Source organism: Besnoitia besnoiti, chromosome VIII (genome assembly GCF_002563875.1).
Source record: "Besnoitia besnoiti strain Bb-Ger1 chromosome VIII, whole genome shotgun sequence".
NCBI classification, from domain to species: Eukaryota; Apicomplexa; class Conoidasida; order Eucoccidiorida; family Sarcocystidae; genus Besnoitia; species Besnoitia besnoiti.
Window position 1 is genome coordinate 3177404 of NC_042363.1, and position 26443 is coordinate 3203846.

The window sequence follows — 26443 nt, forward strand, 5'->3', positions numbered from 1 at the left end:
GGTATTGAGAGCCGGCGGAGTCTAGTTAATACATCGATGCATGAAGTCAGAGAATCGAGGCACCACCCGGAATGACCTGTGCCCGGTGCGTTGAAGGCCAGTCTCTGTCAAACTTTGGCGTTTTTTATCGCCCTTCACGCCGTGGGTTTCGCCTTCTGCCCGTGGTATGCGTGCTGAAACACCAGGCGCGAGCGGAATCCGAGCGAGAACGCCTCGCCCGCGAGCGCAGAGAAGTGATGCGCTTCTGGACTCGACTCGCCAAAATCCTCCCTGCCGTCACGCTGCGCGTCTGGAAGGTAATTTTTCCTAAAGATGCATTAGGTGTTTTTGGTGTTCCAGTACAAAAAGCACCAAAAAGCCTCATTCAGCTTTACGTGAGTGCAGAAAAGAAACTCGATCCCGCGCTCGACATGCAGCGTCCACACTACATATATCCGTCTGCCGTCTGCAGCCGTTCCTAGCGCACAACAACAAGCATATATATATATATATATATATATATATATATATATATATATATATATATATATATATGAAGCATCTATGTATATACACACGCACATGACGCTAACCCATATTCACAGATGCCAATTTCAGGCACTATTCATTGCTGTCAAGTGTGTGTCTAATATGATCGTAGTTCAAATATAGTCTGCTCACCTGAACTCTGCGGGCAGCGCGAGTCTCGGTGCGTACGCGCACTCAGAGCCATCTCATATATGTATATGTATGTATGTGTACACATGTATATATATGTTTATATATATGTGGATGGACAGGTCTGTGTAAGAGCTTGCAACTTCGTGCAGGCCCTCGACGAAGCGATGCAGCGATACCACCGTTTGCTGGCTAGCCGGAGCGAGGTGCTCGCCGACACACTGGTGGCGGAGCGACGCTACGAGAGTCTGTATAGGCAGTTTTGTGCGTTTTGCACTTCCTCAATCAACACGGAGCTGCATGTGCCGCCTCTGCTCTGCCTGGTAACAGACACTACCCAGGCGCCTGAGGACGCATGCTCCTTTTCAGGCGGCACACGGCTCTAGGAAAATTAGGTTTCCGCCATCTTCACATGGAGCAAAGCAGCCCTATTGCTCGATTCCGTTGAGGCGTGGTTTCCGTCACGCGTAAACCCTAAATCTTAAACCCAGATGGAGACCGAAATCTGCTCTACAGTCGAGCGCATTGAACTCGCTTTGAGTTGGCCGCAAATGGCGCGTCTTCGCGTGTGCGCCGCGGGGTTTCGAGGAAACTCTGTCTCTCACTGAAGAACGGCGAGCGAAAGCTTAGCACAGATCAGCCGAGTGCGGCGACCAGCCCCCTGAGCGCGCCGCTTCTGGGACCTCAGACTGGCGAGCTCCGTTCTTCCTGCAGTGTACGACGACTTGAGAAACGCCGGAAATCTTGCACAGCACTCCCCACGGGACAGCCATAGCTAAACAGTCACCACCCCACGCGCGTGTCTCCCCCGCGGAAAAAGAAAGTCTGCCAAAGCACTTAAGACGGGATGCCCACGTTCTCAAAACGGCGGAGCGTGAAAAGACGCAGCGCCGCAGACTTTGGCCCCCCAATGCGGTTGCCGGCAACGCACACAGCCCGCAGACGCGATCCACTTTTAGAATCGAGTGTTTGGGCAGCTCGAGTGAAATCGAGAGCCGCTCTCGTCTGCGTTTAGGGGCCTCACGACCTCTGGTCGAGACCGACGGCGATAAAGCGAGGGCGCGACGCCCAGCCGCGCAGCTCTGCGCAGCCGCGAAGCCGCTAGGCGGCGCGCGGGAGGGGTGGCGGCGTGCGCCACACGAGCGGCGAGTGCAGCAGACACGCGACGCGGAGAATGAATCGAATGGAAAGAATGCACAGACACACTCTAAACATGCGCAGGATGAAAGTGGATACACCGCTGACGGTCACACACCAGCCCGGCGCGCGGCAGTCGTCGACTGGCGAACCGTGCAAAGCGGCCACGCGCACAACAAAGCCAAGGAGAACCTTTTCCAGTTTTTGATTGCACCTCGCAGAACCCGTGCAGGGGCTGCGTATGCGCACATCGTCTATATACACACACTGGAGGCGGGAGGCAGTGCTTATACATTTACATGCATATATACGTACATATACACATACAGTGTGCGCTCGCGGATGAGCACGTGATTACCCGCACATACATTGAATCTGACGCGCACTGAGCGAGCACAGAACAACGCAAATAAATGACAGAGGTTTCCAGGTAATTGCATCGTGCCAGTGGACGCGATGAGTTCTGTATACACAAGCATATCTGGAGCACGCACCGAGGCTTACGCCGGACTCCAGAAGGAATTCCGTCCCATCACCGCGGGCGGCGCGTCTCTTCCTCTGCAGGGAGCCTGCGCCCGGTGTCTATCGCCGACGAAGCGCCACACCAAGAAAGCCTGGCGTGACTCCACCCGTTCGGAGGGCCCCAGCAGCCGTCGCAGGCAACGACGCGGAGCTCTCCGTATCTGGTTGTGAAGCAAGACGGCGCGCTTCGATCCGCCCGCCAAGTCGCGCGATCAACTCACGCCACACCCCGCAATCGCCGACGCAACACACAGGCCTGCAAACGCCGCAAACTTTGGGCTCGCGCGTGAAGCCTAGAGAACTCTCCTGGTCGCCGCAGCGCCTTGCGCCCGCCACCCCCCCTTCCGTTCCCCCCTCCCTCACCCCTCCACCCCGCAGCTTCATCGCCTCCACACCATACTCTAGGCATCTACCCATGCCCTCGCACAAGAGACGCAGACATACGTACACGAGGCTGCACGTAGGCCATGTAACAAAACGCCTGTGGCGTGCACTGGGGCACGTAGCGCAGGCGTCAAGAAATATTGCAGAGACACCGCGACGTTTTTCCGGCGACGCTGTCGCCGGCTTTCTCAGAGCCACGGAGAACGACGAAAAGGTGACAGGCGGGCGGGTAGTCAACGTCTTGGGGGAAGTGACAGTCTCGCAGCTGCCAAGCGTCCTTCAACTCGCGACCCCCGTAAAACATGCGCAGCTTCGCCACGCGCTCCGGAGACGCTGACGATTCCGGCCATCTATGCAGCAGCACGTCGCTCTTCACCTCGCGCACTGTCGCGCTTTTCTGCGGCAGACACGCAGAGAAAGGCACGCGGAGGCTGGACTCGCCACTCTGAGTGGAACGTAAAAGGTGAATTGTGGGTTCCGCCCCAAACGCACTCCAGTCAGCTTGCTCACGCAGCGCGGACTTGGGCGACCGGGTGCGGAGGCTGACGTACAGAGGGCACCGCGCGTTGCACCCAAGACTCCTGCATGCTGCCTGCGCATCATTTTTCCTGGGAAATATTTTGGGCATACGTCTCCTCTACTGTCACGTATCTACAGTTCTTCAGTTAGTTACATGCCTCCAAGTTGTATAGTGCTGAGCAAATCTAATGGTATGTTACGAAAGATCTTTACAGAACGACCAAAGACAGATCGAGAAGCATAGACAGATGGTGTCTGAGATACTACGAAAGCAGAAATAAAATGTAGACCTCTGGGTGTCCGAAGAACCAAAATATATGTTGACAAAGTGCATTACCACCGGAATACATCACACCGCGCAAATGGAGAGGATAGGTCGACCTTTGCGGGGCGAGCCTTTCCGAGTCAGCGCTGCTGCGGCTCTCAGCCACTTACCGCGTACGAAGCTTCCACAGTAGCTCCATCGTGGTTCGGAAAGATAAAACGCAACTGGATTTCTTCCTTAGACGCACTCATATCCCCAGAGAGAAGATAACCAAAGAGAGAGAGGGGGCAGAGAAAGACGCCAAGTCCGCATGCAAACACATGCTCGCTCTGCAGCGCCGCGTCGATGCTCGTCTATCGATTCCGACCGAACCTGGGCGAGCGACCGAGCTCCAGGGGGGGAGCAAGTGTTAGGAAGGAGGAGAGAGAGCCGTGGAGAAAACGAAGACGGAGGGGAGGCGAAACAAGAAAGCTCTGGGAGGCGGGAGCGAACGGGGCTCCGACAGCGGCCGGAGTAGGGAAGAGGGAAGGAAGTCAGGAGGGACGCATGCCCCCCGAAAGACCGGAGAAAGAAGAGACTCTGCAGTCAGACTCGCGGAGACTTCGAAAAGGACGACGAAGGGCGGCCTCCAGCGAACCAGCGGAAGACGTCTGCGAGGCGGAAAACTTTTTGAAGTCACGCAGTGACAGCGTGGGAGTCACGAGCGTCAGAAGCGGAGACTCCAGAGAGGACAAATGCTCAACACCCGGAAGAAACCAGCCATCCAGCGCAGCGCAAACAGCAACAGCACAGGGACAGTCGAGCGGGACTCTTCAAAAGCACGGCACGGCGGCACACAAACGCGAGAAGCTGCAAAGCGCTGAACAGGCCAACGCTCAGAAGCCGCCTAGAGACAGTGAAGAGGCGCTTACCTTGCGCGGCGCTCGCTCAACTCGCCGGCGCCTCTCGCACTCGAGGTGAAGCACGCGACCTCCGATGCACGCCACCCAGTCTGCGCGGCGAGTGGGGGGGGGTGGGGGGGAGGGCAAAGTCCTATCCCGCCGGAAGAGCTCCCCACACAAGGCGCAACGCCGAAGGGGACGCGGCGGCGGATGCGGGAGACAGACTGTGAGACGGGGTCTACAGGAAGACGCGCACCGTAGCTCTGAGCGGCTACGGACAGGCGAGGCCAGATCAACCTTATCGTCTGGAGGCAAGCAGAGAGCGCTGGAAAGTCTAAACCAGGAGCGACGGATAAAGAGAACCAGGCACGGCGGCGCCGCAGTCGACTCGAGCGCCACAAGCAGATTCGAAAATAGGCTCCGTGGCGCAACAAGGCGCGCGCGCACAGGCGCAGAGATATCGCCGGGACGTCAGGCGCAAGTCTGCACAAACAACAACTCCGCAGCCCAGCGTGCCTGCGTCGCCACACTGGTAGACTGTCCCTTCACAGCGGATGGCTGTCTGCACCAGGGAAGGTCGGGAACGTCATATATCGACGCCTAGCAGTACTTCACGCAGAACGGAATCTGGCGGCACGCTGACATGCCAAGTCGAGATCGGTGCTCGGGAGGAGCGCCGAAAGGAGAAGAATGAATAGCGGGGAGCTACATAGCTCAGCGCGGGGGCGGGGGGTCGGGGGGGGGGAGGGGGGGGGGAAGGCGCAGACGAAGTGCGAAGCGACGCGGGATAAAGCAACAGCAAAGTGCGAACTGGGAACAAGCGTGGCGGACAAAGGAGCGAACAAATGGCGGAGAGAGCAGAGGCCCGGCTACGAGGTCAAATGCGATGACTGAGCGACAACGTCGCCACACACAGGCGCCGCCACCAGGCACCGGCCGCTCGAGCACCGAGGAAGATCCGCGCGCACGTCGAACGCAGAGAAGCAAACAAAACCGGAACCTGCGATCCACTCCTGGAGCCAAAGCGTGCCTTGTAAATGCACCCCAAATGCAGCCGAGCCCGACAGAGCCACCAAACGAAGGCGAGGGGAGAATGAGCCTCAACGACAGCGACAAGGTCAGTTCACAATGGAGGCAACTCAGGAGGCGTTGAAGGACGCGGACACTCGAGATTGAGCTCTCGCGAAAACCGAGGGAAGCAAAGGGAAAGTCAAAAATGACGCAGAATCGGGGAGCTCCTGCGCTCGCCGGCCTCTCTGTCGGCGGGGTGCCGGGAGGAGCAAACCCGCGCCGCAGAACTCAAAGCAAGCGGGGAGAACTCAATGAGTGACGATGAAACCACGCGCTCGGAAAAAAACAAAGAGCAGGGGACCCGTCGGAGCGTGCATTCACCGAAAGTCGCGGCAGTAGACAACGACAGATAATGCTCCTCTCTGGTCTCCAAGACAGTACAAAGAGCTGGTGAGTTCAGCTGTCGGAGACAAGCAAGCGCGGAAGGAGTCAAGCAAGCTGAAGTCAAAAACGCTGACAAAACAGACGGATTTGCAGTCAGGTGGGAGACGGGTCTGCTTGAATGAGGTCCCGAACTCGGAATGCTTCCAGCAAAGACGAAAACAGTGGAGGGGCGTGGAGGAAAAAAGGCGAAATGACAAAGGCAAAGGCGGGAGACGAGGCCGTGAGCGCGCTGGAAAGCGACGGCTGAGTTGAATGCTGCGAAACTGCAACAATGTTGGACTTCGCAGTTAATAGTCGGAAGTTTGGAAAGTGGGGAGCCGAAAGTACAGAGCGTCAGACGGAATGCTGTAAAATAGTGCTAGTGAGATTGTGTGAAACGAGCGTTTTTCAGAATGTTTTCTGAGACAGCCACACCGAGGGAAAACTCGACTCACAGCGGAGCCGCATGTCGCAGTGGCGATGACGACCCGGTTTGCGGCGGTGGGTATGTCTGCCGCAACAAGGCGAGCACTGTTTTCTTTCAAGCGCCTACCACACCGAAGATGCTTTGTTGGAATGAAACTGACAATAGTTAGGAAATCGAGGCACCGTGGTTCTTCAAGGTTTACTTGCTGGATTCAATCTGGACGCCAACTGGTCTGCGCTACTGGGTCGACGACTCAAAGGTCACGCAAATCGTGAACGCGAGTAGCGGGGAGTCCGGCGTTTCCTTGCGCGCTAGCTTCGGCTTGTAATCCAAGGCGACGACGCTCCACGCTCTCTCCCAACGCTGCGCCGCATATATCTGTTCCTCTAGTGGGTTCACGTAGCTCTGCGTAGTTGCACATCGTCTGCATCGCCACAATCACGCACATGGGCGGGCACTCGTGCGCGGGCGCACATCGTTCTTTCGCGCGTGGTTTCATGGTCCTTATCACCCTTGAACTGGCGCTGATTAAGGCGGAGCGTTGCCCTCACGCGGCACGCTGCCTCACTCATAAATGCCAAGGCGGCTGTTCAGCCACATAAACACACCGCGGGGTAGCAGGCGGGCGAAGTTTTAGCTGGCGGGGGAAGGGGGTCGAAGGCAACCCGGTTTCAGCCGTGAATGAACCGATATGAGGCAAGAGCACTAAGGGCTCATCGCTGAGGCTCCCAGAGGCGCCGTTTTTCCAGCACTCCCTCTGACGCTCTGTCGTTTCGGCTCCCCACCTCCCAAACTCCCGATGATTAACTGCGAAATCCAACCCCGTTGCCGCGAGGCTGTGTCCTGTTGCAGCAAGGAACTGTGGATGGAACTCCGAAGCAACTGAAGACCCTACTCCTTAGCTCACACGGCAGCACGGTATTCTCACGACAAGGGGGTGGACGCTGCTCTTTGTCGGGGGGCTGCCGCGCTCGGTACGCGAGTGCAGACGGAAGGATTAGCATCACTCACGCGTGCGTTTAGGACAACGTTTCTGGTGCGGGCATGCCATGAACCTAGCTCGAGGGAGAGCAGTAACCGCGTCAACCTACGGGGTGCTGTCAAAGTCCGGTAGCCAGACCTGTTAAGGTTCGTGTACGCATCAGGTATCGCGCGTTCTCGAAGGACGGCTGCGCTGGACGTTCGGTTAATGGTTCCGCTTGGCTTCCACGAACCATGGTACACTCCGTTGTGTATGGACAAGCATACCACCGCTAAGGGATGTGACGCTGTTGGCGCCGCCTGGGCGTCAGTCTGCAGACTGGTACGAATGTGCTCTGGCTCCGGCAAGGCCAGACGCTAGTCCATAGAGTCGCAGCTCTAGTTTGCAGTGGGGAGTGCCTCAGGCTCGGACAGCAAAAACAGCCAATGTCGTCGGGGCTCCCCTCTGCGCGTTTCGCTACTCTAGAAGCTTTCTGCATACCCAGCCTGCTCGGCATCTGACTCTGCGACTTGCGCAGAAGTGCAATCACCACGGAAGAGGCTACCGTCAGGGTGAAGAGTCGTGTTGCTCCGAGGTCGCCATCTCGGGGAGATGTAGCAGGAATCGCGCGCCATCTGATGGCACATGGCGTACGTCGCCTTCGCCTTGAAATCCGCGCAGGGAAATACAGGGGCTCTTTCGGGAACAACGGCGAAGAGCTGGGCGTCGGTAATCGAGTGACTGGAGTAATTGGGCAGGCAGAACGGGTCGAGGGCGTCGTGGCGCGAACTACCCGTGGTAGTCAGGCGGCGCAGCAGATGTCAGTAGGTGTTTTTCTGTCTCTCGAGACTGTAAGTGATACCGGACGCGGTTGAGACACGCAAAACTCTAGTGCTCACTTGTGTGGGGGTCGCAAGGCAACCGCAAGAAATCGGCCGCCGTTGCATTCTGGGTGGCCTCTTGACGCAAATTGAAAATCCTGCCTCTCTGCGAAACCTGATCCACGCTGCACACATCTCCAACCCGAATAAGGGAATTAAATGCCGGACAACAACCGCGCCGTTTCTAGGTTTTCGTGTTTGTTCGCTACATGCCGACGGCAACAAACGTGTGTGCCAGGAGGTGGAGAGCTGACTCCGAAAAAGGGTCGTCGCCCCCTTTCCTAGCCGTCGTGCTTTCGCTTTGTCCGGTGCGAGGTGTTGGTTGCGTTTGTTGCACACGCGTCGTCACACAGGGCACGAGGTAAAGGTGAGTTAGGGGGCTGAGCGGGCAACCGCTTGTGCGGAAAGGTGGAAGATGATGAATTGCATGTGAATCATCGTGCCCGCTGCGCGCGCGCAGTGTTTGGGGGTCCTCCGACCATTGTCACGGAAGAAAAGATTTTTCGAAGAAGGAGCGGCCAAGTGGACTAGACCTCTACTCACAGAGCGCGAAAGGCAAAGAAGGAACGCGACGTTCTACGCCTGACTCTGCGGCTTCTCGTTTTGGTGAGCGCGCTCCGCTGCCCTCTTGAGGGTTCTCTCTGCGATTCTGTCTCTCCGTCCGTCTCTTTTTAGAGGGAGTCTTGCGACCGATTCTTCATCAACACACAAACCCTCCTGGGTTCCGCCCCGTCCTCTCTTTGATGTCCAAGAGGTTTTCTGTATATGGGCGCGTACGGATGGCTGCGCCCTCACTGTCTTTCTAGCATCTTTCCCTCGCGCGTCTTTTTCTCGTTACACAGATTGTCGCAGAAAAAAGAAGAGCGCGGCACATTCCTTTCCTTTTCTCCCTTGCCGCGGTGTTCTCTTTCTGGGGTTCGGCGCGCTGCGCGACCCCAGTAAACTGTTTTTCGTCGTTTTAAAACCGTGGCAGCCCAAGTGCTTTGCGAGCTTCCCTCGGGCTCTCCTTTCCTTCAAAAGAAAACGAGAAGCAACACATGGAAAAAGAGGAAAATAGGATGCCTGTTCTGCCATGTCACTGAGGGCTGGTGGGCTGGCATTTCTCTTCGGTTCGACCAAAAAAAGGTTTTCGTCGGCGCTCAGCGGAGACGTCTTCCCTTTCTCACGTCACCCTGCCATCACTCTGGCACACCCTTCCACCGAGACTCTGTCCATCCACCGCTTTCATTTTGTCTCGAGCGTCGTGCCTCCTGAGGAATCTTTCTTTTTCTGGTGAGTTCAAACGCTTTGCACAGCAGAGAAGGAGGCGGCGAGACGTGGGACTGGACTTCTTCGCCTTCGATGGCCCGGCAAAGAGTCATCGCCGCCCCGGGAATCCCCTTTTTTCCGTGTTGCTCGCGCGCGGAACTGAGGTTTCTTTCGCCTCGGCTACTGAATGCCCCCTGCCTCTTGAGATTTCCTCTCCCCCCCAGCCTTGCTCAGCGCACACTCGCATGCCGCGAGGCTCTGGGGGCATGCGTGTACCCGACAAGCCTTCGCCAGATTTGTAGACTCTCCATGCCGTTTCTCCGCCTCGCCCTCCTTTCGTGAAAAGCGTGCCTGCTTTCCTCGCGCAAAACCGTCCTTCTCTTCAGTGACGCTCGTCTGCAGGCGACTCCGCCGTCGTGTCTTCTTGGGGTGTGACTGGGGGTCGACCTTTCAAATGCGCGCGGGGCTCCTAATGCCGATGCGCCGACTCGTTTCTCGTTTTGATCACTCGAGCACAGCCTTGTCTTTTCCCGTTTCGTCGCCACTGCGTGAACCTCTCTGAAGAGCGTGCGCCCGGTCCCTGATGCCGTGCGTCTTCTCCTTCCCTGGCGCCTTGCCAGACACCCGCTATCTCCCTTCATCCTCTCGCTCTCGGGCCTTCCGTCGCCTGCTTTCTTTACCTTCCTCTCTCGGCGTCTGCGGGGCTCCCCCCGGGGGGCGCGTGTGCGTATGAATGTGGACTGCGTGCGTGAGGCCCTGTTGGTCACCTCTCGGAATTCGTGGCGCATCCCTTTCTGGTCGTGTCGCAGCCGGTTGCAGTCCAGGCTGCGCGTCGAGCTGCATGGACGCAGCTCTGCGTGTGAAGAGCGAAGGCAGCTTGTTCTCGAGCCAAGCCAGACGTGGTAGCCCCGCAGCCGCTCGCGATCGGCGTTTCAGGATGCGCGTCGCGACATCTACTGCTTGTGCGCGGCGCGTGTCAGTTTTGCTGCAGGCGTCTTGTTGGGGGCGGGGGGGAGGGGGAGCCGGAGGTATCTGCGGGGTCGCAGGTTGGGGGGAGGGCTTCACGGCGCGCTGCTGTGTGTGTGGCTTCTGTGCTGTTGCAGCAACTGCGCGTGGATAGGAGGCGAGATTCGTCGTCGGCGGGAGAGACTGCCGGGGCTCGTCATCACTCCGGCCTCGAGAGGCGCGAGCACTCGACAGGGCTGCCTTCGCCGCGGGTCGACGTTCAGGAGGGATTCCTTTCTCCCTGCAGCAACTCTCTCGAGGCGAGTCCATTTCAGGTTTTTTCAGCGGCTGCCGTGGCCCCGTGGTTGGCTCTCCGCGCGTGTAAAAACTTAAAAAAGACATCCGTTTTTTTTTTGCGTCGTTGGACGCCGAATGTTTGTACACCCGTTTTTGCCTGGCGTCTAAGCACGGTGTCTGCTGCTGTCCGCTGCGGCGCTTTGATGGTGTGTTCGTAAAAAAGAAAAAATTTGGCTTCTGGCTCGTTCTCGATGCGAGTTTGCTGTGTGGCAGGCTCTATAGGATGCCTCAACAGAAAACGCGCGGCGGACGTAGATGTTTTCGTTTGTTTGTCCTGTTTGTTTGCAAGAGAAAAAGTAAAAAAAATCTTCATAAGAAGCTCGTGTCTCGTAGCTCTGTATTAGCTCCCTCTCTCTCGCTCGTCTTCCTCTCTGCATCTGGTCGTAGCCTGTCGTTTCAGGCGAGTTGATCCGTTTCTCGTTGGTGTCTGGTTTCGTATTCCTTCTTTATCTAAGAGAGAGGATGCTTCAAAGAGTGTCTCGCTCGCCGCCCTGACTGCAGCGTTTGTCTCAGTCGAGTTTCGTTCCCTGTCTTCTTCCCTCTCTCTCGTTTCATTCGGCCGCGGCCCCCGGTGTATGAAGCTATCCATTGCGCGAGGCGGGCGAAAGAGAACGGCACTTAGAGCCGCATTCTCTGGGGAGGATCGCGGAGGAGACTTTTGCGCGTGTCTTCGCCAGAGAGGAGAGAGGAGACCAGTGGCGCTTCGCGGTGGTGCTCCAGGGCCATGAATCATAGCGCCGTCGGCGGCGCGGCAGACGCTGCGGAGAGCTCTAACCCCCGCCGTTCGCCTTGCGAAAGTCGTTTTTCTTCGTTCACCGCGAGTTCGGTCGCAAGTCTCTCGAGTCCTCCGTCATCGGCCGCGTCGAGGAGCCGTGAGCGCGCAGCAGCCGACCAGCGACGCGAAGGAGGCGTCGAGGGAGGGCGATGGCTCAGTCGCGCTGAGAAGTCTGCGGCGCCCTCGCCCCTCAATAGGCCCTCGGGTGCGTGCCTCCCAGTTCAGGCAGCGTGCCGCGAAGCAGCCTTTGCGGCTGCAGCGCGCGCGTCGCCTCCTCGCCAGCACGCCTCGGGTCAGGGTCGCACGCCTTCAGAGGGATCGCCCAGACCGTCTGCGGGCGCGTCTTTCTCGGCACGGGCTCTGTCGGAGTCGTCCAGTCCCCCCGGTGAGTCTCGCCCGGAGGTGGCGTGGGTTGCAGCGGAAACAGGGACGCGCGCGCGGTCTCCAGACGAAGCTGCGCGCGAAAGAGGGTCCAGCGGCAGTTCATCTTCTCCACCTGGCACCATGGAAGAAGACGAGGACGGAGAGCCGTTTCTGTCTTCTCGCCGGCGGGATCCAGTGTTCCCTGAGGCAGAGGAACCTTCTTCGCGTCTTGCCTACGACCGTGTCTCTTCGTCTCCGGGTGTGGCGGCGCCGTCGCCGCGCAGAGGAGGCGCATGCGCCGAATCGGTCTGCGCGTCCTCAGCCGCCTCGGGGTTCGCTGCTGCGGACGCCAGAGACTCGCCTGAGGCCGGCGCGGAGCGGCCTCCGCGCTCCCCAGTCTCGTTTGCCCCTGCTGGGTACCGAGTCTCTTCAGCGGACCCTCCGCCCGCTGACCCCTCTGCGGCTTCTCCGGAGTGCTCCGGCTCGCGACGCGGTTCGACTGGCGCAGCTCGAGCTGTTGCTGGACGCGACGAAGCCGCTGGCAAGCCAGGGCCTCTGCGCGAAGTCTCGCCGTCTGTTTGTTTCTCTGGGGGTGTGTGTTCGTCTTCTCCTATCTTGCCTTCCGGCTCCTCGCCTGAGTCGCCCGTTTCTTGTTCGCCCTCCGCGCCGTCGTCTTCTCCTGCAGCTCCTGTCTCCTCGAAGTGGCCTTCTTTGTCTACCTCTTCTTCCTCCTTCCAGTCTGTCGCAGCCGCCTCGGGCGAGGGGGGGACTCTCGGTGCGCAGGGTAGGGCAGCCGCTCGGGCGCCTCGTCCCAGCCCAGAGGCCGCTCGCTCGGCGGGCGAGCCGCGCGAGGGGCTGGTGGGGTCCCCGCGGTTGAAACAGGGCCGCTCGCACACAAGCGCGGAAGGCGGGCGCCCGTCGACGGAGCCGGAGGCGGATGGCGGCGCCGAGGTCCCGCGAGTAGATCCCGAGGGAGTGGAAACAAGTGATGAAAACGCCACCGGCTCCGAGTGTGTGGCAGGATCCGAGTCTCCAGTTCGTCAGCGCCACCAGAGTGGGTCGGATGCCGTGGCTGATCGCGTGCCCGCGAACTCTTCACGAAGAGCGATCGAGGGCGTGGAGGCCGCAGGCGAAGAGTTGAGGGTGCACGAGAAAGGGAACGACGAGGAAAATTTGCAAAAGCCCGTCCACGTTCCGCGAGCGGAGGTGTTGCTCGCGCCTTGCCTGCTATTCCTTCCCGGCACCTTCGCGTGCCCGTGCGGAGAAGCAGCGGGCCTCACGGGCGCCGGCTCGAACGTTGCCCAGCCTCCGCCGCCGTCGTCCCCCAGCGAGGCTCTCGCCGCGGGCGTGCCAGGGGCGGCGGAGGCCGGGGCGAGACAAACCGCGCCCGCAGAGGTGCCGCTTTTTGCCGGCGGGGTGAGTTCGTGCCCGCAACCCGCAGGGAGGAGAGATGCCACTGAAGAGAGCGGAAACGGGGGAGAAGGACGCGCGGCGACTATGTCTGAGTCCGCTGCGCCGAATACGCCTCTCACACAAGCCGCAGATATTGTGACGGGCGAGTCCGAAGTCGCGCAGAATACTGTAAGTGAAGCCGGAGCGAGAAGAGGCGGCGAACCTCGCGTTAAAACAGAGCGCAATGCGCGCGTTTTTGAGGTGGGAGAAGGAACTGGCAGCGGCGTGGGAATGGGAAAAGACAGAGAACAAGAGAAGAAAAGAAGCGGTGGCGGACGCGTGTCTAGAGACGAAGAGCCCCTCGCAACGGATGCATGTGAGAGAGCGGAGAGGCGGGTGCCCCCTCGGCAGGCGACGCCCTTTGGCGAGCAGGGCAAGGATGAGGATCTGCTTAGGACGGATTGTGAGCCTCCCTCCGCCCCTTCGACATCCCGCCTTGTGGAATTATCTTCCTCGTGTCCATCCTTTGGATTTTCTTCATCGACTTCTCCGTTGCCGCCGCAGAGCAGCTTCAAATCGCCCTCGAACGTGAGTCTCACGCCGTCGCGCTCGCGGCGTGTCGCGACTGTCTCCGCGGACCCCGGTGGCGAGCCCCGACAGATCCCCGGCGGCGCCGAGGAGCAGGCGCGGCGGAGCAGCTCTCCGGAGAGCGAAGAAGGCCCTGACCGCCTCGTCTCGGCGCATTTTTTCGGCGCGGAGGCCTTTGGGCGCGAGGCCGAGGGCGCCTGCGAGTGGCAGGAAGACGGCTCCTTCGTCTCTGCAGAGAATCTGCCGTCCGCGTCCTCCGTGCTGCCTTCGCGGCGGGTGTCGGACGACGCCGAGGAGGGAGCAACCGCGCGCTGCTCGTCCTACGGGTCGGTGCCGTCGCCCTTCGACTCGCGGCAGGAAAGCCGAGACTCGGCGCCTCACAAGGCGGGAGGAGCGGCCGCGCGGCGCGCAGAGAGTCGGCTCGCGTCGCGCGGGCCGCCCCAGGCGCTGGCGGCTGCGCACTGCCTCGCCGCCGCGGTCGCCTCGCGGCGGGGTGCCGCGCATGCAGGCCAAGCCTCGGAGAATTTTCCCTCGGCGTCTTCTCAGGAGTTTTGGCCCGAGGGCGGCCACAGCTGCGCGTCTTCGGCGGCGACCTCGTCCTTCACGCAGAACGACGAACTCTTCACCCCTGCACACACCTCTTCGTTCCACACGCCGCGAGACCTCCTGACCCTCGACGCCTGCGACGTCCCGGGTAACGAAGGCGCGCTGCTCGCGCGGACCGAGGGCGAGCCCTGCGACGGCGCAGAGAAAGACCGCGAGGGCGCCCCGCAGGGAGGCAGGGCGAGAGCGGTCTGCCACGAGGCAGGCGGCAACGCACAGGCGGCAGTCGGTTCGCCCAGAAGAGAAGGAGCAGCCGACAGACGCGCTGACGGCGCGCGGATGACTGTCGAGGGCCGGGCGGGTGGCGCGCGTGCGACGGGTGCCAACGCGGCCGCAGCGGCGAAGCCTGACGACGCACCAGCGGCCGGTGGGCAGCAAAAGGGCACGGCGGAGGAGACGCCGGATGAGGAGGCATCGAGGGATGAACCCGTCCAGGCACGCAGCTACTCTGCGCCGGTCGAGGGAGCGCAGCGTCGGGCTCAGAAGCCGGAGGAAGACGCGCGCACCGCGCCATATTTCGCGGACCAGATCTCAGTGGAAAAGAGACCTCAGGGTTGGAGAGAGAGAGACGAGCAGATGAACCAAGCGGCTCAAGACGAAGCGGCGGAGGCGGCGCTGCGCGGCGAGGGGGAGGCGGATGAGGGAAGACCGACGCGGTCGTTAGGCGAGGGACGCAGGACGCCGCACACGATGGAGCGGAGCGCAGGTGGAGGCGAGAGGCAGGTTCGCGGAGAAGAAGGGAGCTCTTGTTCTCTGGGCGAAAAACGGGCGCGGAGTCCCCTGCCTCCGGGGAGCGGCAGCGGGACGCCAGTGACGGGGACGGGAAGGAGGCGAGGCCAGTCTGCTTCGCCGCAGACCCACGAGCCCAATGGAGAAGCGGGACCCTCGCAGGCGGCTGCCGTCTCCGGCGGGGGGTCGCCCGTCTCCGCGCAGGGCGCCACGGCTTTCGAGAACGGCGTGGAGGCCGGCGTGGGCGGAGCGTACGAGCCGGCGCGGCCGCGGAGCTTGGGGACGATGACGGGCGAGGAGTGCGCATCTCCGCGGTCGTGTTTCTCCGGGGAGGACAGGGCGGAAGGGAGCTTGCGGGCGGCAGGCGGCAAGAAGAAAGCCAGAGAGCGGCGGCGTCGCAACCAGGAGGCGAAGACGCTGGCCGCAGCCGACGCCCGTCAGGCACACTGTCAATCGCCCGGCAGTCCAGTATCTCATACTACGGAAAGCGCCGAGCAGGATTCCTCTCCGCGGTGCCTAGAAGTCCCCAAGGAGGGTGGGCGTCTGGCGCATGCGCAGAGTCCGCGCGGACCGCGGGGGGAGCCCGGCGTGGCGCCGCAGGCGGGGCCTTCTCCAGCTCTTTCGCTGGCGTCTCGGAGAGTCTCTGCAAAGTCTCCTCGTTCTTCTTACACAGGTCATGTTTCTTCTGCTCCGGCTTCTGCCGAGTCGCCGACGCCCTCGGCTCCGGCTCGGCCTCGCCACGTGTCGGCGCCCGATGAGAGTCTGCAGAAGGCCTCGTTGGGCGGGGCGAGCCCGCAGCTGTTGCTACAGCCTCCAGCGGGCCTGTCTCAAGCCGTTAGCTCACTGCATCCATCTCTGTCTCCGTATCATCGCACGTCTCTGCAACACCAACTTCTTTCTCCCGGCGCGGCGGCGGCTTCGCCTCATGGGCACCTCGCGGCAGTCTCTTCTCCGCTCCAGGTTGGGCACACAGTTCTCCCGTTCTTTCCGCTGTCTCCGGTTGCGCAGTCCGCGCCTCCGAGCTCGTCTAGGTATCCCGGCGAAGGCCTGTCGGGCGCGACAAGCCCCATGGCGCCGGCGGCGGTGTCTGCGTCGCTCTCCGCGTTCTCTCCGGTCCACGCGACGGGCACGGGAGGCTCGGCTTTCCCGGCTGCGGCAGTGTCGCCTACTGCCCAAAGCTGTGCCACGTCCAAGAGCGCAGGATTGCCCACAGAGAGAGGCCAGAAGGGAGGTCAAGGCGACAGTGCGGCGCGCGCGGCGGCCGCAGCGAACGCCGCCCCCAGCGGGCGGGCGTCAGGTGTGGACGCGTCCTCCTCCTCCTCTGCATCCTCTGGAAGCACGCGAGACGTGCGCCCCGCAGAGCTGCTCCACGAGGGTGTCTCGCCGTCGGCGGTTCACCAGTCTCTACAGGAGCTTTCGCAGCAGCTCCGTCACCAGCACCAGCTGCAGCACCTGCAGCAGCAGCTCCTCCTCGCGGCGCAGGGCTCCGCGGGGCTCGCTGTCGGCGCCCACAACCTCCCGACGCCTCTGGGCGCGGGGGCGGGGCGAACGTGCACGCCCGCGGTCGCCGCTGCGCCGGCGCCAGTCCCTCTCGGAGGTGCGGGCGCAGACCGAGTGCCTCCTGCGCGAAATGCCGAAAGGGGCGGCGAGGAGGGCGAGCCGGCGAGAGGCGGCAGCAGGTCCGCGGGCTCGATCGACGGAGTGGGCCCTGCTCGCGCGGGGGGACGCGCAGACTCCTGGGGCCAGGTGGCGGGCTCGCCAGTGGGAATGCCGCCTTCTGGCCGCACACATGTTCCGCCGTCATCAGCGGCTGTCGCAGGCGCGGCGCTGGCTGTGGGGGGCGGAGCTGTGCCTGTCTCCGCGGGGGCGCGCGGCGCCCACGCGCCTCCTTCTCCGGCAGTGTCTTTGCCTTCACTTCCGCCGCTGTCTCTTCCGATGCTGGCGTCGGTGGCGGGGCGCTCCTCCCACGGACTCCCGCCCACCGTCTTTCTTCCGCAGAACTTCGCTGGCGGGCCTCTGGCGGCGCCGGGCGCGGTGTCCGCGGCAGCGTACGCGGGCTTCCCGGGGCTCCAAGCAGGGGGCTATTCGCGGCCGGCGGCTGGTGTGGGGTATTCGGTGTCTCCGCCGTTTGCGGGGGCGCATCCGAAGTCGACGTTCTCCTCGCCGCCTCACCAAGTCTGCCGCATTCTGCTCCTGTCTGAGCAGCTTCTGCAGCAGCTTTTGCACCACGTGACGCCGTCCGCGTCTGCGCGTGACGAGAAGCGGCTGCTGTACAATTCCCTCGTCCACTTTGTCCACAACATCTTGGGCAGCGAAGTCAGTCTGTACTTGGCCGGGAGCACGGCGTACGACGTCGACGCTGCGGGGAGCGACTTGGACGTCGTGCTGCTTGATCGATCCTCGCCCTCGACTGACGCCCGCGGCATTCTGCAGCACCTGCGCGCGATGATCGAGGCGGTGCAGCAGCAGCTGCTCCACTCGGGCGAGTCCGCGCTGGGGAGCGACTGGCCTCTGAGGTCGGTCCAGCTGCAGCTCGTCGACTCAGCTCGTGTCCCCATCCTCACTCTGCGGACGCCAGACGCCTCCGTCGTCTGCGACATCAGCGTCAACACGAGCAACAGCATCTGGCATTCGGAGTTCTTCAGCTTCGTCCTGCAGCAGCGCCCGCAGCTCCGCCCGCTCATGCGCCTCCTTAAGGTCTGGGTGCGGAACCGAAAGCTCCCGACCATGAAGGAGGGCGGGCTGCCCAGCATCGTCTGGATGATGCTTGCTGTGCACCTCTGTCAGGGTGGCCAGCAGCGACTCCTCGGGGCGAATGGTGCTCTCGGCGCCAGCAGTGGAGGGAGTCGAACCCCCAACGCTGCCGCAGCGAGACGCGCAGGCGAAAACGTGAACGCGCCCAGCCAAGGCGCGGCCGGCGCAGCCGCCCCTGCGCCTGGCGACGGCAGGGGCGAGTCCGCTGAAGCCGAAGCTGCAGCGGCGGACGCAGCGATGAGGCGCAGGCAGGACGAAGCGCGGGCGGGTCCCGGTGCCTCGAGTGTGCCCTCTCGGCGGGCGCCTTCAAATTGCGCGTCTTCCCCCGGAGGAGGAAGAGGAGGGGGCACCGAAGACAGCCGTCAGATGCCTGCCGCGCCTTTGCTGAGTCAGTTGGGCCTCCAGGTGGGGAGCGGCTTATCCGCAGCGCGTCTCATCAGCCCGCTTGGGTTCCTCGCCCCGATGGTTGGACTCCCAGCACCGATTCTCCCGTCGTTCTTCCCGCTTCTCCTCTCGCTGTTCCAGTTTTTCGCACACCTGCGAAACCGGTCCTGTCTCTCGCAGTCGATCTTCATCTCGTGCTCGCCGGCTGCGGCTTCCGCCGCGGCGGCGGCCGCCTCGGCCTTCGGGCGGCCCCTCTTGGCGCCGCCGGCCGCCGTGGCGTCGCCGGCGCCCGTCGCGTCCGGTCAGGCGCAAAAGGCCTCCCACGCGGGCGCAGGAGGCGCGGGCGACGACCGCTGGCCTGCCGACCCCGCACTTCGCCACGTGGCCTCGGTGCCGGGTCTCGTCTCCCACGAGTCTCAGTACGCGTCCCTCTCGCACGGCGGCGCCTCTCAATTCACAAACTCCGCGTCGCAGCGCGACGCGACGGCAGCAACGGCGGGCGGTCTGGGTCGCCAGCGGGCCTCCTCGGGCGGGGCTGGGGTGGGGACTGGCGGGTCTTCGCTGGCGGGGGCTTCGGAGTCAGCCCCGCTGCTGGTTTCTTCGACTCCCAAGCCGAAGCGGGAAGCTGCTTCGAGGATCATCTCCAGCATCTGCCACGGAGGCGTGTGGGATGATTTGCTCTCCGTGTTCGATTACCCAAAGACCAACGCAGCGTACCTCCACACTCTGGGCGGCGGCGGCAGTCTGGGCTCTCTCGCAGGCGTCCCGGCGGCCGCAGCTCCAGGGGCCGCCAGCGCGGGCGCAGTCGGGGTCGGAGCTGCCGCGGGCCCCGGCGGCGAGAGCGAGCCGGCCGTCGACCTCGCGGCGAAGGTGTCTAGCGCGACTTGGCTGGTGTATCTCTACGAGCTAGGGCGAGCGGCGCATCTCTTGGATTCCTTCCTCAAAGCGGTCAATCGCTTCCATCTCCTCCTCCAGGTTCTCCACAGCCAGGCCGCCAACCAGCATCTGCAGCACCAGCTGCTTCATCTGCGAGCTCTCCAGCAGCAGCAGTTTCAGCAGTCCGTCGTCAAGGGTGTGTCGGCGTCGCCGTCTTGCGCGTCGCTTGCGTCCCTCCCATCGGTTTCGCCCTCGGCCTCGTCGTCCTCCGCGTGTTCGGCCATCTGCTCCGCCGCCTCGTGCGACGGGGGCGACAGTGAGAAGGCGGAGACGCGGAAGGAGGAAGCGCCGCTGCGAGAGGCGGCGCGGACTGCGAACGACGTGTCCGCGCCTGTGCGCCGTCTGGGCACCGACGGTGAAAGTGAGTCCGGCGCGGAGGAGGCAAGGCGGCTGAAGCGCGCGAGTGTCGCCGCGAGTGAAGACGGCGAGAAGTTGGCCTCGGTTGCAGGGGTTGCTGCAGCGACGCCGAGACCTCATTCTGCGCTCTCTACAGGGGCTGTCGCTGGCTGCGCTGCGACGCCCGGGGCGCTGACGACGTACCCGTTCACTCACGAGCTTCAGCTTTTCCGGCGGGATCTTTTGATGGGCGTCGCGGCGATTTTCGATGAAATCTCCGACGACCGTTACCTGCTGCCAGCGACGTACGAGGAGCAGGCCCCAGGCGTGGAGACGGAAGAATCTGACGAAGACGAGGATCTCTTCTCCTCGGTGTTTTCCGAACAGAGCGAAGGCGAAGAAAACGGCGCGAAGAAAAACGACGGTGGCAACCGATCTGCCGCCGCTGCACCTCCCGGAGGAGGAAGAGGTCTTCAGGCGCAGGGGACTGTGGGGCAGCCTCTGGGCTGCTCGACGCCTTCCCTGTACGCATCGGGGTCGCCCGCGGCGCTCTTCCTCTCCCGCTTTCTTGCGGCGCCCGACCAGGGCCTGTCGGCGCTCGCGGATGCGGTGCGTGTCACCGTGATGAGGCCTGCGACGCTGACGTCCAAAGTCTGGCTCCTCGCGGTGCTTGAGGGCAGACTGTGTGTGATTGAGAGCAACAAGACGTGTCAAGAAGGCGGCTGGTGGAGCACGCAGTTCCTCAGTCGCAGGGATGTCCGCAGCACGCTCCACGGCCGCCTGTACCTCCTCGTGGGCCTCCAGCCCCTGCAGCGATTCCTGCTGCGCGCGCGACACAGGAGACAGCTGCTCGAGGAGGAAAAGCGGAAGAAGACGGCGCTGCAGGCCTCTGGAACGGTGACGGGCGGCGAGGAGACGGAGCTGGAAGCGGAAACGCAGGGACCCGAAGGCGACGCGCGAGACGCGGACGCCAAGGCGCAGGGCGCGGGCGAGCAAGCGGTGAGGGGCGGCGTCGCCGGCATCTCGGATTCGGTGGAGGAAGATCTGGCTTCGTTGGACGCGCTCTTCCCGCTGTCTGTCTCCAAGGAGAGACGCAGCTCGAATGTGGCGGCGGCCTCGAACGAGCCCGCAGCGGGCGCCGACCCGCTGGAGCCTCAGGAGGACGAAGAGGAAGAAGCAAGTTCGTTTTTCTCCGCGGAGGGGCATTACCCCACGCTCCTCGTGCCGGTCAATCCCGAGAGTGTCGCCCCCCCCGTTCTCTTTTCTCCGTGCAACTTCGTCACCCGGTTGACTGTCCTCCAGTGCACCGTCCCTTCCTCGCTGGCGCGCCCCCTCCTGTCGCTGTTTCCGAGCCTGGGCGCTTCCGGGGCCCCCGGCTCGACGGGTAAGAGTGCAGCGGGGCGCTTCATTTGCATGCTGCCTTCTTGGGAAATGGCACGCGTCTCGACTCTGCACCGCATCGCCGCCTCGTCGCCCTGGTTCCACTCGACAGCCGCGAAGCATCGAAACCTCCTCCACGTTGGCATGCGCGCGCCGCTTCAGCCCACAGTCGCGCGCTGCCGCCACTGCCTCGTGTCGGGCGTCGCCACAGCGAGCGGTCTCGTCGACCAGACGGAGAAGGACGTGCGGCACACGCTGCTGACCTCGCTGTCGTCCTCCGTCGTGTTTGACGTAGACGCTGCGGCACGAGACGCCCAGTCGTCGAAGGCAGCCGCAGAGGGCGTCGCGGCATCGCGTTCCCCCCTCGCGACCGCGCTGCCGCGCTCGGGGAGCCGCAGCAGAGAGACCGAGCGAGACGAGAAAAGAACGCTGGCGGCGCTGGCGGCTCTCGCGGTCGCCGCCGAGAGGTCGGAGACCGCTGGCAGGAGCAGCGGGCCGAAGGGACGCAAAGGCGCCGCGCCGTCCGACGGCGGGGCCCAGGAGGTCTCGCGCACCAGCGAAGGCGTTGAGCGACGCGAGGACGATCGATATAGCGGCGAGCAAGTTCAGCGGGCGTCCGGAGGAGCGCTGCCAACGCCCCCTGCGGCTTCGCGTGGGGGGACGGCTGGCGGTGACGCCGCGGGACGAGGAGGCCCCTCCGTTCCTGCGCTGGCTGCGGTTGTCCCTTCAGAGGGGATGCCCGCTGGGGGCCTGTGGGGCGTGGGCCTGTCTCCGGCGCTAGCCCCCCACTTGGTGGCTGTGCCCCCTCCGTCGCCTGTGGCGTACGAGGCGGTGTCCGCGGATCTGTCGCGCGTGCCCAGCTCCAGCGCGCTCGCGGCGTTCCCCGGGTCGAGCTCCCCGTCTGTGCAGGCACTCGGAGGAAAGGGCGGCGCGCAGCCGCTGGTGACCACGCCCTCGCATGCGTCTCCGCTGCCTCGCCTGCCTGCCAAGCACCTCCACCCGAATGTCGCCCTGTCGTCGCCGCTTGGCGGGCCGCACCAGTTGCTCGTCACGCCGCAGTCCCCAGTCGGCGCGACTGAGCACAGTCCCGCGTCGGTGGGGTCGACCAGCAGCCACGGGTCGGCGGGCGCCAGCGGGTCTTGCGCCTCGGGCGCAGGGCCCGCGAGCGTCCTCGCCGCGGCGCCGCCCCAGCTCCTTACGTCTCAGGCGGCAGCGCTGGCGCCGCCGTCTCCGTCGGCCGCGACCCCCGCGGCGCCGCCGGCCCACCCCGTGGTCCTGCTCATGCCCGTGACCCCCCAGCAGCTCCTCGTTCAGCACCAGCAGCAGCTGCTACAGCAGCAAATGCTACAGCAGCACTACATGCAGCAGCAACTGGCGCACGTCGCGGCGGTCGCGGCGCTCAGTGGAGCTGCAAACGGCCCCGGCAGGCCCTTGGCTGCGGCGGCGCTCAGTCAGCCAGTCGTGAGGCCTCCGCAGCCAATGGCGGCCGTCGCAGCAGGCGGTGCGGCGAACCTCATGGGCACACAGGGCAGGGGAGCAGCTGGATGTACCCCCTGCGGGGCCCGGCCCGCAGGGGCAGCAGGCACCGCGCCCGCCGGTCCGCTGGCCTTCGGAGGGGCCGAGGGGGCGGGCGCGGCGGTGGCTGGCGGGGGCGGCGGGTTCCAGGCCAACCCTGAGACGGGCGAGAAGGCGCATCAGTCTGGCTTCATGTATGGCGGAGGCCCCGCAGGCGCAAACGCCCAGCGTGTCGGCCGAAACGGAGTGACTGGGATGGACTCGAGACGCGGTTCGCAGCAGGCCTTTCTGCAACAAGAATCGCAGCCGAGCGGAGGCGCCGGCTTTCAGGTCCCGCCCTCCGCCGGAACGCCCGCAACTCCGCGAGCGGCCCAAGGCGTCGTCAAACTCGCCTCGACCGCCGGGGGGGTGGCAACGCGTGAAAGCAGCTCAGCAGTCTTGAACGTGCCTGGGAGCCCCGCGACCTCCGGGGGGCCCGGAAAAGCGTCAAGCCCCGGGCGAGCCAGCAGTTCTCATCCTGGCGCCGCGAGAGAGGCGGGAGGCGACGGCAGCGCCCCCGCGTCGTCGGCGCCCGGGTGGGCTGCTGGCGCGTCCGGAGAGCGAGGTGGGCACTTGCCAGGTCGCGGAGCGTCTGGCCTTCTGCGCCCGCAGCAGCAGGACGCGCCTTTCGCGCGCCACGCGGCGCAGCCGCAGCGAGCCGCGCAGGCTCTGGGGCACGCAGGCGCCGAGCGGGCGTCCTCGCCCAAGAGAGAGGAGCGGGACGGTCTCCATCTGTCGCATGTGCGCAGAGACGGCAGCGCGCAGCCCAGTGTCTCTTCGCACTCGTCAGCTTCGTCTCTCGTTGATGAGGACGCGGCGTCTGTTGGAAGCTACTACCGCGGCAGCCACAGAGGTGAGGACGGGCGTGGCGTGTCGGCGGCGAGCGCGGCTCAGCGACGCAGTGCGAGCGACGTGGCGTGGACCACCGGGGGCCCCGCAGGGGCCTCCGAGGCCCGCGGCCCGCGAGGTGGAGCGACGGAGGGAGGCGAAGGCTACGACGAGCTCACCCGAGGCGACAGCCGCCAGCGGGCGGCGTATCTCCCGCAGGAGCAGCAGGGCAGCGGTGGAGTCGGAGTGGAGGGGGGGGCTGACGAAGGCAGCTCCGCATATGGAAGCAGAGCAGCTAGAGCTGAGAGAACGGCCAGCGGCAGCAGGGAACTGTCGCCGTCGGCGACGCCCCCCGTGGGCTCAGGACTGGGTGGTGCGTCTGGGGGAAGTCGAGAAAGATGCGAGTGGGCGCGGATCTGATGCCGCCAGGGGTGGGGACTTCGCGGTTGTCGTCTTCATCTCCTCTGAGGTCGTCGTTCGCCTCTCCTCTGTCGAATGAGTCATCGGCGCCTTCGCATCGCCCTTTCCCGCTGACTGGCAGTGACAGGCCTCGCGGGGCGCTGTCTTCGTCTGTCGCAGCTGCGGCTCTGGCCGCACGGTCTTTGGCGAGTGTCTCAGCCTCTCCGGTGCTTCCTTCCTACTCGCGCTCGTTGCTCTCGACTACGTGTGTCCCCTCTCCTTCTTCTATCGCTGTGCCTTCGTCTGCGCATCTCGCCGCGGGAGTCGCCGTCTCGCCGTCGCTCTTGTCGCCCTCTTGTGATTCCCCCCGTCGAGCGCCCCTCCACGCGTCGGCGGAAGCGCCTGAAGAGTTTGCGAGGGAGCGACGGGCCGCGGAGGAGAGAATCGGGAGGAAGTCCCAGTTTTCTTCGGCGTACCCGGAGGGCGCCGCGCCCGGCCGTCGCCGGTTGGGAAGTGCGTATGACGCGGATCAGCCGAGCCCCGAGTGCATGCGCGGGGGCGAACTCCAGCCTCGGGAGAGTCGCGTGGAGGCAGGGGCCTCCGCGGGGTCCGTGGAGGCCAGGGGACCTCCGCGCGCGGAGACGCGAAGCAGTGTGTCTAGCAGCAAGAGTACAGAGAGTTTCTTAGTCGACAGGAGGACGAATTTCTCAGATCCCTCGCCGTCCGTGTACGGCGAAGCAGCCGACCGGTCCGCGCGTCGCGCCAGCGGAGAGAGCGTCTCGAGTGGAGGCGAGACGGCGTCTCTGCACACTGCAGCCCTCGGCTCCCGCAGCCCCGCTCTCGACGGCGCACGGCGGGCTCGAGGGGCTGGGCGAGGCGCCGGGCCAGAGAGGGAGGACGCAGGCGGCGCAGCTGCAGGCGAGGCCGTGGACAGGGAGCACTGGAAGCTCAGGACGTCTTCGTCTACGAATATACGGGGTGTCCTAGGACAGCACGGTCGCGCCGAAGACGACGTGGCGGGCAGCCTCTCGGATGAGAGCAGCAGAGAAGGTCGCTCGGTAGCGGGTGGACTGAGCGTTCGATCTTGCGGCGGCGGAAGAGTTGATGCTGCAACGCGGACAAGCACACTCAGGTTGTTCCGCGCTCAGTCTCCATCGACGACCCGGTCTGTGGGGTCATCCTTGCCGGCCCCGGCAAATCACGAGGACGCGCCGCAGCCGACCGCGGGCAGCTCGCCTCCACATCCGGGCGCATGCGCGTCGGGCGAGAATGCGGCGGCACAGGGCGCGGGCGGAGCTCACGGAGAGGCCCGATACGCCGTGGAGAGGAGGACGCGAAAAGAAGCGACCTTCCCGGGCGCGCGCCCCCGACGGTATTCACAAGGATCACCAAGAGACGTGGCCGCAGGCGCAGTCTGTCTGTCCCCCGTGGGTCAGTTCGAGGAGCGCGAAGTCTCGTCAGCTCCCGCCGCGTCCGCGCGCCTGGAGCCGTCGTCTGCGTCGCTGCAGTTGAATGAGTGCGGAGACGCAGACGAGACCTCGAAGTCCGCGCCCCAGCTGCCTTCTCCGCCTTCTTTCAAAGACACGCCGACGGCTTCGACGCCGTCGGAGGTAGGCGCGCCACACGGCAACGACGTCGCGGCCTCGAACTCGTCTCGGCGGGTCGCGCGCGAGCGCATCCCTTTGAAGCATCGAGCGGAGAAGCTCCTGTACGTCCCTGGAGCGCTGCGGCGGCAGAAGATGCTGGGACAGCAGGGAGCGGAGGGAGGTCAGAGCTGTGCGCCGGCTGCGAACAGCGTCTCCTCGACCTCCTCGCTCGCAGGTCACTCCTCGGACTCGCTCGGGACGTGCGGGGGCGACCGCGGCGGAGGCGAGCGGATGCCGCCTCTCTCGCCCTGTTCGTCGCTCAACTCGTGTGCCTCGGGAGGAGGTTATCCGAGCGGAGAGAGAGACCGCGCGGGCGCGAGCCTCTCCGGCGCGACCGGCTCCGCCGCAGGCTTCACGCCCCACGCCAGCACGTCTCCGTACGCCAGCGCGCGCGGCGAGAGTCGGAGGATGAGCTCGAGCGCAACGCCGGGAGGCGCCTCCTCCCCGCGGACGGCAGGCAGCGAGGGCCGAAGCAGTGCCTCGTCTCCCTCGGGGTTGGGCCTCGCACCCTCGTCGTCCAGCTGCCCTGTGAGTCGGCACGAGGTGCAAGGCGCCCGCGGCGGGTCTCCAGGCGTGACGGGCGTCTTTGGCGGCTACCGCGTGCGGCGCAGCGCCAGTGGCTGCGGCAGCCGCGCGAGCAGTCAGGAGAGCAGCCTCGGGCGAGGCGGCGCGAGTTCGGTCGTCTCCGCGTCGACGCCGGCGACTGGGCGCTGGACGAGTGCCCGTCGCGACCCGTCGTCGCGCGAGCGGCTCTTTGCAGGCCGTGGCGAGCGCCAGGGTACAGGCGAGTACGACGAGGGGCGGCGGGCGCACGGGGGGGGGGAGACCGCCCGGGCGGGCGCAGGGCCCTGGAGCCTTCCCAGGGTCTCTTTGCGCACGACAACGGCGCGAGTTTCCTCTTTGCGTCCGCGGCGAGCGCCTCGACGCAGCAGAGGTACGTTCCCCATCATCCGCGCACAGAAAGCGGCAGCAGCGCGGGCAGCTCTCCAGCGGGCAGTCTGGCGTCGCCGTCGGTCCACAGAATTCGCGGCGGCGCCGCAGCAGAGGACTTCCGGTGTGCTAACCACCGAGACGGCGGAGGCGCGGGAGGCGGCCCGAGCGCGGGCGCGCTGTCTCTAGCGAGTGCGTCGTCGGGGGGCGAGCGCAGCATCAGCGGCG

General features: G+C 64.2%; 2 protein-coding genes across 2 annotated transcripts; one reads left to right on the forward strand and one right to left on the reverse strand.

The window, feature by feature from the left end:
• Nucleotides 1-2830: 2830 nt before the first annotated feature.
• BESB_085590 (uncharacterized protein) lies at nt 2831-3735 on the reverse strand (the record flags this gene model as incomplete). The annotated part of the gene is made up of 2 exons (XM_029366909.1): nt 2831-3097; nt 3655-3735. The coding sequence occupies 2 exons, from the start codon at nt 3733-3735 to the stop codon at nt 2831-2833; spliced, it is 348 nt and encodes a 115-aa protein (XP_029217369.1).
• A 7607-nt stretch (nt 3736-11342) lies between these two features.
• BESB_085600 (uncharacterized protein) lies at nt 11343-26404 on the forward strand (the record flags this gene model as incomplete). The annotated part of the gene is made up of 2 exons (XM_029366910.1): nt 11343-23613; nt 23670-26404. The coding sequence occupies 2 exons, from the start codon at nt 11343-11345 to the stop codon at nt 26402-26404; spliced, it is 15006 nt and encodes a 5001-aa protein (XP_029217370.1).
• Between the last annotated feature and the right edge of the window lie 39 nt (nt 26405-26443).